Below are 12455 nucleotides of genomic sequence, written 5' to 3' on the forward strand. Positions count from 1 at the left end.
CTATGTCAGGGCAAAGAACTGCTCGTAGAAGTCTCCTCCCCTACTGGCTCGGAAACGCTCTAGCAAACTGTCCTTGAACTCCCTCCAGCTTCGAATAGGCCTCCTCATGTCCCGCCACTGGTACCAAGCTAATGCTTTCCCTTCCAAACACAGTCCTGCTGCTGTTAATTTCTCCTCCTCGGTCAACCCATTGACAGCAAAGTATCGCTCCACCTTGTAGATCCAGCCATGTGCGTCCTCGCCCTCAAAGATGGGCATCTTAAATTTCCTTACCCTCAGGTCTCCCCAGTTTCCCCTCGCTCCTCCATAACATCCCATTCCCCGAGGGGGAAAAGCTCCCCAGTGGTCACGAACTTCCCTCCGCCGATCATACCCCTGCCCTTCCTCATACTCTTCCCTTCATCTCTCCTCCTCAGCACCTCGACGGTAAAACTCATCACTTCTCCCAAAAAATTCAGGACCCCTTCTCTCATAGCCCATGCTCATCTCCTCCCTAGAAAGTGGTTCTAGCGGAGGCATTCTGTCATTCCCATCAAGGATCTCCACTTCGGTAGTCTCCCTCCCCCACAATGGGTTTGGATTCCCGTTTCTCCCATTGTCGCCAGTGGCCTCCCTTGCTTCTGCTGTCTTCGGGTTTGGTTTGCCCTCTAACATCTTCTTCGTCATTTCTTCTAATGTCGTGAACCTTCCATCCATCTTTTCATGGATGGACGCAAATTGATTTTGAAATTCAACGGTTCTTTCTTCCAAATCGGTCTTCAGTTGGCCGCTTTCACCCTCCAAAACTTCTACTTTTCGTCCGGCCATCTTCTCTTCCACGAAAACCGAGAATTTCCCTTCCGGAAGAGGTTTCCTTACTGAAATTTCTGAATTTCAGCCGCCAATGGTCCCAAGATCGACGCTCTGATACCAATTTGATAGGAAATACTTGATTTCAAGTATTTCCAAATCACTTCTATAGAAAATCTCGATGCAAACTGCTGTTCGCAGCAGGAAAAACAGCAAACAGTGGAAAAAAATAGGGAAAATCTGAGAGAAAATTGGAAAAACAACTTGTATTTTACTAGTAGATGCAAGAAAAATAGCTAAGATACAAGGATCCTCTATTCGAGAGGAGGATCGCACTCTCCCAATCTCTAGAATTCGTTCTAGTGTCAAGCCTCCAAGAAAACCCTAATTCCAATCAATCAAAACATGAGAGACTCCCTAATTCCCTCATGCACTTTAATACAAATTATTTCCTAATTAATTTTCCCTCCCAATGCTTGAGCCGCCCCACCCTTTTCCCTTTTGAAAAATATTTGCTGGATGGAGCCCACCTAATAGGTGGAAAAGGGAGGAAGGAGGCGAGCTACTTCCGCCTCCTGTAGAATTGCTGAACCGGCTGGGCCGGTTCACCCAGCACAGGCGTAACAAAATATGGATAAAAATAAATAAAAAATAGATCCTCTACACCATGCATGCTTCAATATCATAGATTCCTATCCACAAAAGCATCTTGTTAAGTGAGAACAAAACCTGATGTTTATTCGAAGTTTTATATATGATGAGCCATATGCTCGTACTTGCAAAACTTCATCCCCACAAAATTCATGAACAAGAGGTCCACCACCGTCTTTCTGTAAGAAAGCCATAAATAAATTTTTTAGTTCTGCTACGTGAAACCTTAAAGAAACAAGAGAGATTTACATACATAGCATAAAATTTTTATGTATTTACATATCTAACAGCTAAATAATTATTTTTACTTCTATATTACTTTAGTGTCCAATCATATCAAAGTATAAACATGAATCGGTGTGTTTTACTATAAATAAATGAATAGTAGTATTTTTTATGTGTTTAGATATTTAAGTGTTATAAAAGTAAATATAAAAATTTAAGTATTAAATATGTAACTAGATAAAAAATTTGCAAATTTTATATAAATCCCCAAAAAAACAAACATTTAGCTCCTCTAAACCAAACAGCATGTAAAAAAATCATATCAACTTCACGAGCAATATAAGAAAATTGAAACATGTCAACAGATGCCATGGTAATCCATTATTACTTATTATATTACCTTCATCCACGCATAAATTCAAATATACAGGCACAAAAACCCAAGTTTATTTCCATCTTATAAACAAGCTATCCCGTCAAACAAACTATGCTGATTATGGATGGCAAGGATCAGTTTGTTTAAGTTATTTGCCTATTTTCTGAGAGCAGAAATCTACCACAAGAAAGGCATAACATGTTTGGAATGAAAACTGTCAAGCTGCTTTCCAAAAAAATTTCCTTTAAATGCTTCTATAGAAAGTACTTTTCAAACTGCTACATAAAGCAGCTTCCTAAAAGCAATTTCCCATCCTACTTCATAACAAGGAGAAGCACAACCAAAGAAGCCCTATATCTATCTACAAACACATGGTGCTCAACAAATTATTTGCCTTCACCTTTAAAAAACGGAAACCTCCCAAAGGATTTTCAGTAGTAATAGTGTCCCTAGGCTGCACAGTGGACACAAACTACCCTGGGCCTGCTGACAAAGCCAAAATTATTCATGCAACTGACACAAAGAAGCAAAATTGCCAGAAGCAAGGCAATAGCAAACACAGCAGAGTCGTAGAATTGGAAGAGTGAACGTTAATTATTGTAATAAACTTAATTATGAACTTCCAGCTAAGCAATATATTTTCACCTCTTCAAAATAATATAACAAAATCATTTAGACAAACCTTCTTTGAGCATGGATCTGAATCATCACCTTCACGCTTAAGGATAACATCGGCTGCAGATTGACATATGTGAACATTTTTGCTCAACTCTCTCTGGATATCAAGAAGACGGGTATGTCTGCTACACGCAATGGCTCTGAGAAGAAGTTTCTCCACATCAATGCAGCTTAATTGCAATGAGAGTTCTGCCTCCTTGTCTGTTACCGGATCGAACACAAAGGTACTGTGCAAACACTTTATCTGTAGATCTTGAGCAGGCTCAATTTTGATAAAAGGAAGGGAGCTAGAATCAGAGATTGCGGCGTTCCTCACCGAATCCAACCAGTAGATGATTTTCAAACCAGGGATCTTCTGAGTAGTTGAATCTAATTCAGCATCCTGAGCCATTTGTGTAGCACTGGTGTTCACACCATGTCCACTAATACCATCAGAGATGAGCTCGAACCGTATAGCATCTTTCCACCTGCCTTGGCGCAGTATTTTAACTTGCCTTAGCACGGTATCCATAACAAGGGAAACACAAAGTTCATGCAGGATATTATATAGAATCATGAAGGGTTTCTCAGCTACAGCCATCCTCCGCTCCAAATCATCCCCAAGCACATAACGTCGAGTTTCCTCAAGTTTAATTGGATCCCCTTTTTCACCCACAAGCAACTCCAAATGCAATATCCTCCACAAAGAGAGATGTCCACGGTAACCCAATGTAAGAAAAACCTTAAATTCTCCATCAACAATAAGAACGGCAGTACCATTGGAAATTTTAACCTCAGAAATTTCCTTAGGAATAGATGCATCAAGAAGCTTGGAACGTAAGACCATTTCCAGTTTCTTCAAAGCAGGTTTTTGCAGATCATCGGAAAGAGCAGGCTGAAAGCCCAAATCTTCTATGCATTTTGGAAGCCGATTGTACCCACCTGTAAGAAGGACCTCTACAGCAGATGGAACATCAAATATTGGGGCTCTTGCTTGTTGTAGACTGTCATGCATGTAGAACAATGAATCGGCAGTTTGGGTGAAGCATGTATCATGGCTAGAAAGAGTTGCTGAGAGTTGTTGACAGTATTGAATCAAAGGAACCTGAAAATGTAGAAGAAAAGAAGCTTACAAAGCAATCAAACTCATACTCTTTAAAGGAGCATAAGTTGTACTGTAATGACAAGTTAAACTTAACAAAATAAAAAAAAAAAATTTATTTACATAAGATCTAAAAGACATAATAATGATATAATAATTATGCAATAATTTAATTTTATGACTAAAAAATAAACAGAATTCAAATACAAATGATATCTTCTGTAAGTTTAAATTTAAACACCTTCAATCTTTAAATATGATTTGCATTTAACATAAATTTAGTTTATATATAAAGTTATAAATTTAATATAAATTATTATTAATTATGTTATGTGTTTAGAAATAATTTACACCTATAGATTATACACAAAATTCACATTATAAATTTGTACCAATAATTTATTATTCATGTTAGATCATTTATTATTAATAAATAGATTAAAAATTTATTTTTTCTAGTATATAATTAAAAAAATGAAATAAATATTATTAACTTAAAAAAAATATTATTCATATCATAAAAAAAATAATTAAAATGTTTTTAAAATATACCTTGTATGTGTTGTGAACTTAAGAACTTTATCTTATTTATTTAGTCTCACATCACTTGGGAACTTTCTATTAGTTTTATTTATATTATTTTTTAGGTTTATATGTGTCAAGAACTTACAATGAGTGATAGGATCATGTAAAAATAGTTGGATGGTGTATCTTTACAACAACAACAACTTCAAGCATTTGTCCCACTATATGGGGTTGGCTAAATATATCTTTTTTCTCAATTGTGTCCTGTTAAAAGTCAAATTCTCGTATAAATCTAATAAAGAAATATCATTTCTAATATTTTCTAACCAAGTCTTTTTACGTCTACCTCTACCTTTATTAACATAAGTCAAATATAATACCTCTACTTTCCTAACCGGGTCATCGGAAGGCCATCGTTTTATGTGAACAAACCATCTAAGGCGATTCTCTCTAATATTATCTTCCACTAGAACTACTCCAACCTTTTCACGCATATGTTCATTTCGTTTCCTATCTCTAAAGGGTAAAGCCACTCATCCACTTGAGCATCCTCATCTCTAGAGCACTTAACTCAATATTTGCTTCTCTTTTAATGGCCAACATTCGGCACCATAAAGCATTACAGGTCTCACCACCATCTTATAGTATTTTCCCTTAAGTTTGAGGGAGACTTTTCTATCACACAGCAAGCCCGGTGCATTCCTCCACTTCAACCATCCAACTTGAATTCCGCTGATAATATTCTCATCTATTTCACCATCACTCTGAACAATAGATCCAAGATATCTAAAATGTGTACTCTTATTAATGACTTGATCACCCAAAGTCACAATCCCCTCACTAGGACTATAAGTACTAAAATTACACTCCATATATTCAATTTTAGATATACTCAAGCGAAAACCTTTAGACTCTAAGGTTGACCTCCATAATTCAAGTTTACCTTCAAACTCCCTCTATAATCTTATCAACAATAAGAATATCATCAGCAAAAGGCATACACCAAGGTATATCCTCTTGCAAATGTCTAGTGATAACATCTATGACTAAAGCAAAAAGATATGGACTTAAGGCTGATCCTTGATGTAATCCAACCGAAATAGGAAAATACTTGGTCAAACCACCTTATGTTTGAACACAAGTAATAGCTTATGCATACATATCTTTAATGATTTGAATAAAAGTGTTATTAATTCCTTTCTTTTCAAGAACTCTCCATAGCATTTCTCTTGGTGTATCTTTAGCAAATAATTATTTTAAAAACTTAATGTTTATTGTAACTCGTTGGAAATAATCTCTTTGCATTGTAATTATGCATTGTAGAGATAAAGGTTACGCACATCACCCCTCCATATGCCACAGTATTAGTGGTAGCTTCAAAAACTAAGTATACCCATTCATTGAAGAAGGGCATGAAACATGTATGGATGAAATGGTGATGTGTAGAACAGCTAGTAGGGATGGCCATCAATCTACAAAGCTTATGAATGTTTCCCTTCTCTTTGTCGTTCCATTTGCTATGGCTCTCTCTTATTTTTCCATAGCTCAATCTCCTCCCAACTACTGCATCTTCCCATCAACAATTCAGTTCTTAGAGCTAGGAAGACAAAAGAATGAGATGATAGGCAAAAGGTAGATATATTGGTGAGCACTTCTTCAAATTTTCACAATTACAATGAAAACTCCACCCTTTGTTTTACTGAAATGATAAAAGTGAAGGAAACAATGCACTCTTTGTGCTAGAAAAAGTAATGTGCATTACTTTATAACATAAAAAGATGACATTTAGCTGCACCCTTCCACTGTTTAAAATTTATTTCACGGAGGTCAATAAGGTGAAGAAAACAATCTCTTAGGGATTTTGCGAAACTTCTATTTTTCTTTATGAAGTTTCTTAACCAAAAAAAACTAAGTATATTTTTATTTAAAAAAATCAATTATTTCAGAAAAAATAAACCGCCGCAAAAGATCATAATTAAGCACATACATTTTTATCGATTATGGAGTTTCTAAAAAAGGATATTTAAAGTGAGGTGCCTTGTTGTTTTCTTTTTCTATAAATGGTACAATTTTAATTTATGAGATCTCAACTAAAATAAGTGCAAAAATAAAGTAGTTGATGAATATTTAGAACATAGATGCTATAGAATTAGTGGAACAAAGATTGTATATATGATATATTAGTATGATGTTAACAATTATCATTAAAAGTATTAGAAGAAAATATCATACTTAAGTGTAATACATTTACCTTTGAATAATTATACATAATAATGCAGATATAAATGATAATATAACTTCTTCAGTTAAAGTTGAATAAGCAAAATCGAGAAGTTATTAGGGAGTTTTGTGCTAAAAAGATATCATGGTGACTTAAATGTAAATCTTTATATAATTGCAAACAAGCAAGCTATTTGTATGGATAAAAAAGTTGGATCATAAATAAATCGTTGAAATCTAACATAAATTTGGCATAAATGAGAATGTCAAGTGGATGTATGGCAAAATTAGGAATGATAAATTAAAAAATGTTACATTGAATGGAAGGTTGGAGTGATATTTTTGAAGATAAGAGGATTGAAAATAGACTTAAGGAAGATTTTTGCAATTGAACCGGACATTGAAAAGCTGAAAATAAATGCTCAAAGGTCAAAGGTTCAACTGAGATTCAATAAAGAATTAAATCATGATAATGAAATCAATTAAACTTATTTAAATGATGTAATCCTTCTGATAATGATGATAAATTTATGATAATACTTAATTATTTATAATTTTATATAATATATCATTAAAAGAGTTTCAGAAAATATTACATTACAATACCATCTCTTTATTATAATTTCTGCTCAACAGATTCAACCACTCCTTGTTTCAGGGTTAACTGGTTCAACAATCAATTTTTATGGGCTGCAAATTCAATTTTTTAATCAGACTGAAAAACTTTGAGGATTGTTTCACAGTCCGACCAATTCAACAATCCGAATTGATCCTATTTTCACAATTATGAAATAGGTGGTTTGGGCATAATAACACAGTGTAAAAAATGCTCCCGCCAGACGAGCTGCTAAAGTTAGTGTAGGACGATTGGGTGGGAAAAATGTGTAGGCCTAAACTTACATGGATAGATGTTGTTCAAAATAAATAGTAAAAAACAATAACACTTAAGATAGCATTGAACATGAACAAATGGAAATTCGCCACTCATGGAATCTTCCAGATCCATGCCAAAACCCTACGTCCAATCTCCCCCAAATCTCAATCTTTCACCCATCTCATAGTTCCCAGGCAACTTCTAACGCCCATTCTGACTCCACCTATTACTCGGAGAAACAATAATGTATTGAAGATCCAACATAGGATTCCAATACTGTCAAGCAACCACCCTGAGAAAGGCTAATGCTGTTTCGAAGAATCAACTGTCGAGCTATTGAACGAAATCAAAACCCTAAAACCAAACAGGAATGCGATATAAGAAACCCTAGCGCTGACCTGAAGGCACCATTTGGAGAGGACGTGGAGTCTTAGCATGCGCTGGCGAGTCTTGACAATGAACTTGAGGAGGTCAATCTTCTTCTCAGAGTCGGATCGCTCCTGGGGTGACTTATGCGTCTCTACGAGCTCCTTCAAAGAGAGATAAGACTCCTCTGCCGCTCGCCGGACGAGGTTAGAAAACTCCACCGTCTGTTGCCCCAGTTCCGCCGCCATCCCGCCGTCGCCTAAGGGTCTTAATGGGGGGACACAGGGAAGGCTATCCCAGCGCCTTGATTAAGGTTGTCGTTGAGTTTATGCTCGTCCGCGGTGATCGGTGTCGGCCGGGTTAGGACGAATTGGGCCAATTTAGCTCCGGATAGAAAACATACATTAATTTGCCCGAAAATGGCTTTTACATTGAACTTATACGTCGTTAAAAAATTATCTCGATGGGGCACGAATCTCGAGGTAAAATCAAATTGGAAACTTTCAAAATTAAAATTGGGATCATCCAAACTCCGATTTCAGCAAACTTACCGTCGAACTGAACGTCTCGGAAATACGAACCCAACGACACCAAATTCGACTCAATTCGAGCCCAAATGGGTCCAAATCAAGGGTCTGAAATGTTGTTGGAAGGTTCGAACCACAATTTGGGTCACCAAACGGTTTCCAAACATGACGTTCTTATAGTCGAATCGAGCATCTCAACGAGAAGAATCCAACGAGCCTAAGATCACTGAATTCCGACATCATTAAGACCTTAAAATGTTTGACGAACGGTACATAATCAAGGGATTCAATATCGGTCATTCGTCAAACCACTCCTCATTTACCCTTGATCTATCACCTGTTTACGGGTCATGCCAATCAAGAAATCTATAAATAGACCCCTCATTTCTCTTGAAGGGGGGTAGAAGTAAGAAGAGAAGAATGAATAAGAGAATGAAGAGAAATAACAAGCTCCTCCACGACCACCGTCGTACTTCCACCGGACCACCACTTGAGGCCCTCTCCTCCACCGAACCATGGCCTGACGTTGGAGTTCTGTCGGACCACCACTTGAGGCCCTCACATTCGCAAGACCACCACTAGAGGCCCTCACCTCCGCCGAACCACCACTGGAGTCCCTCACCTCCGCCGGACCACCGCTTGACGTCGTTGCTCCATCAGACCACCACTTGAGGCCCTGAGCTCCGTCGGACCAACGCTTGACGTCGTTGCTCCGCCGAACCACCACTTGAGAGGCCCTGAGCTATGCCAGACCACCGTCTGACGTTGTTGCTATGTCATACCACCACTTAAGGCCTCAGACTTCTGTCGGACCACCACTTGAGGCCCGGACTTCCACCGGACCACCGCATGATGTCCGGACTTCTGCCGGACCACCACTTGAGGTCGAGACTTATGTCGGACCACCACCTGAGGCCCGAAATTCTATTAGGACACCACCTGATATTCATAGTTCTACCAGAGTACCACCCTACTACTACAGTCTTTCTGACCCGATCTCCTACCAACTATGGTCCTTCTGACCTCTGTCGCCTACTATGGTCCTTCCGACCTCCATCACTAGACAACGGTCTTTTGACCTCTATCTTGTGCCGACTATGATCCTTCCGACCTCCGTCGCCTACTGTGGTCTTTCTGATCTCCACACCAAACAACGTTCTTTCTGACTCCGATCTCTTATCGACTACGATTCTTTTTATCTCTATCGCCTACTATGGTCCTTCTGAACTCCATCACCAGACAATAGTCTTACGGACCCCTATCTCTTGCCGACTACGGTCATTCTAACCTCTCGTCGCCTAATGTGGTCCTTCCGACCTACATCACCACACAATGGTCTTTCGGACCTCGGTCTTCTGCTAACTACGGTCTTTCTGACCCCGATATCCTGCCGACTACGGTCCTTCCAACATCCGTCGCCTATTATGGTCCTTCCAACCTCCATCATCAGACAATGGTCTTTCTGACCCCGATCTCCTTCCAAGTATGATCTTACGGACCCCTGTCTCATGCCGACTACGATCCTTCTGACCTCCATCGCCTATTATGGTCCTTCTGACCTACATCATCAGATAACGGTCTTTCGAACCCCGATCTACTGCCAACTACGTTCTTTCGAACCCCTATCTCATGCCTACTATGGTACTTCTGACCCCCATCGCCTACTACGGTCCATCAACCTACATCGTCTGACAACGGTCTTTCTGACCCCTGTCTTCTGTCGACTACGATCCTTCTGCCTCCGTCACCTATTGTGGTCCTTCCGACCTCCATCACAAGACAATGATCTTTCTGACCTCAGTCTCCTACCGACTACGATCCTTATGACCTTCGTCGCCTACTATGGTCCTTCCGATATCCATCACCAGACAACGGTCTTTCTGACCTCATTCTCCTTCCAACTATGATCTTTTGGACCTCTGTCTCCTGCCGACTACAATCATTTTCACCTTCATCACCTACAATGACCCTTCCAACCAAACAAACATGCCTATGTTGATTATTGTAACTCCCGCCATGTAATACTCTCTATATGACATACATTTATAACATCAAGCCAAGGCCTTCTCATAAGGAAGGGTCTCATTTGTAATCGACTGCAAATACTAGTGGATTCATTCAAACTGGGCTAGGCCCCGTGGTTGTTCCCCTTTTTCAGGGGTTTCAACGTAAAAACTCTGGTGTCTCTTATGAACGCTACACTTTCCCTCTTATATACTTGTGTGATGGATCTCCGTGCAATGCTAAGACGTTAAACTATACATTTCTCTACAACCGCAAATATTCCATGACACAACAAAACCAATTTATTCAAAATTGGATTGCCTATAAGTATCCTGATTTTGAGCTTTTATATAAGAATATTATATGTATATTTCCTTATATTAAAATTAATCACTCGATATACCCAATCTTACTAGCAAAAGAACTCTGTGAGGAATGAACTAAAATCTACATGAAAATGAAGAGAAAACAATTCATTCAAAAAAATTTAGAAAAATATTTGAGAGGCTCAAACTATCAGTTGGCCAAAAGATTCAAAACACTCATTATTATTATTTATTTATAAATATTCAATGACTACAAAAAAGATTTCATTATGAAAGAATAGGAAATACATAATTTTAATGACTCAAACTGTCCTATATATATACTTGTCTCCCTCTAACTGAATGGAGGGTGGTGTTGAACGACTTTTATTGATATTGTAATAATCTATATTTTGACTTTGTCGATTTTTTCTAGAGTCGTTACAACTCAAAATCTCAATTCATCTTCACCATAGTATTTTGATCGTAATATTTTACTTGCATAATTTTTTTTGTAATTTTTGGGCACCAGTAAAAATTCTTAAGAATTTGGTAATTATCCATATGTTAGGATTTTAGGTTTTTCAGGTGTCTATTTTGCAAACCAATTTCATCGATATTTTTTAAATAAAATATTTTATTTTGAATTTATTTTTCTATAATTTTTAAAGTCTCAAACTAATTTATATGAATTTTCTATTAAAATTTGATTGAATTAAATATTATATTATTGTTTATTAAAAAACATCTTTAACCATTAAGACCTTATTAATTAAACCTACCCCTTTTCCCTTCTTTATTTCGGCATAACAGATATATTTTAGAGAGTGAAAGAGAAATGAGATGAGAGAGGAGAGAGGAGAGAGGAGAGAGGAGAGAGGTATTTACTCATCTCGCTGTAAGGAATCTTTACCCTATTTTTTATTTCAAATATTTTAGATTTTTTTTATTTTTTTATAAAATGTATATTTTCATTACCAAAAAATGTAAATAATTTTATATTGGTAAAAATTTATAGTATATTTTTTTGTATTTTATAGATATCGATATTATGAACGTTTTTAGTATTTGTTTAAGTTTTTTTCACATTATGGTTTTTAAAATACATTAATTTTTGTCAACTCATAAATTTATTTTGATGTCTAAAAATAGTGATTTAATTTAATAAAAGCTTCAGAATGTTACTTTATGTAATATTTGGTAATTTTGTCAAATTCTAATTATGTAAATTTTGTTGTCTACAATTAAAACATTTTGACATTTTTTTCACTTATGTTCAATTATGCTTTATTTGCTGCAATGTATTAAAAATAAATATGGATATGTGATTTGATTGAGTAATAGCTTATCCCTATTACTGTTATATTATTATGATAATAATATGTGTGTAAAAGACAATTAAAGATTGGTTTACCCATTGGTTAGAGACTAATTGACATGTACAAGATGGTGGGCCGATGAGTTTTTCTTTAAATACTGTGATTTTGTGCCTTTGAATGCTGTGATTTTGCGTTATCCTCTTCTAATTCACGTGATACACTAATTGGAAATTATAAGAAGATAATTATTGTGTCAACAGGCAAAGAGTGATGATTCTTTTTACCGAGCCAGTGATTTACTAATATTGATACTAATACTAAAAAACACCATGATAATAAGGATTTCTTACTTGTTTAGTGTGATTGGTAAAATGCATATTTTAGAGGAATTATTCTTATTATTGTATATATTTATTATTATTATATGGATTTACTATTATTGCATTATTCTACTGCATTGTTATTATTACCAATTTAGATACTTATATTATTGATTTATTATAATGCATGGATAG

General features: G+C 36.6%; 1 protein-coding gene across 1 annotated transcript in view; it reads right to left on the reverse strand.

The window, feature by feature from the left end:
• LOC110100341 (mediator of RNA polymerase II transcription subunit 14) overlaps positions 1 to 8186 on the reverse strand; it is a 52305-nt gene extending 44119 nt beyond the window's left edge. Inside the window, exons 1-3 of the mRNA XM_020827794.2 lie at positions 7818 to 8186; positions 2724 to 3803; positions 1519 to 1619 (exon numbers count right to left, since the gene is read on the reverse strand). Coding sequence (XP_020683453.1) covers positions 1519 to 1619; positions 2724 to 3803; positions 7818 to 8033 — 1397 coding nt within the window. The 5' untranslated portion in view covers positions 8034 to 8186. The remainder of the gene's footprint in view (positions 1 to 1518; positions 1620 to 2723; positions 3804 to 7817) is intronic.
• Between the last annotated feature and the right edge of the window lie 4269 nt (positions 8187 to 12455).

Source organism: Dendrobium catenatum, unplaced genomic scaffold, assembly GCF_001605985.2.
Source record: "Dendrobium catenatum unplaced genomic scaffold, ASM160598v2 fragScaff_scaffold_188, whole genome shotgun sequence".
Taxonomy (NCBI): Eukaryota; Viridiplantae; Streptophyta; class Magnoliopsida; order Asparagales; family Orchidaceae; genus Dendrobium; species Dendrobium catenatum.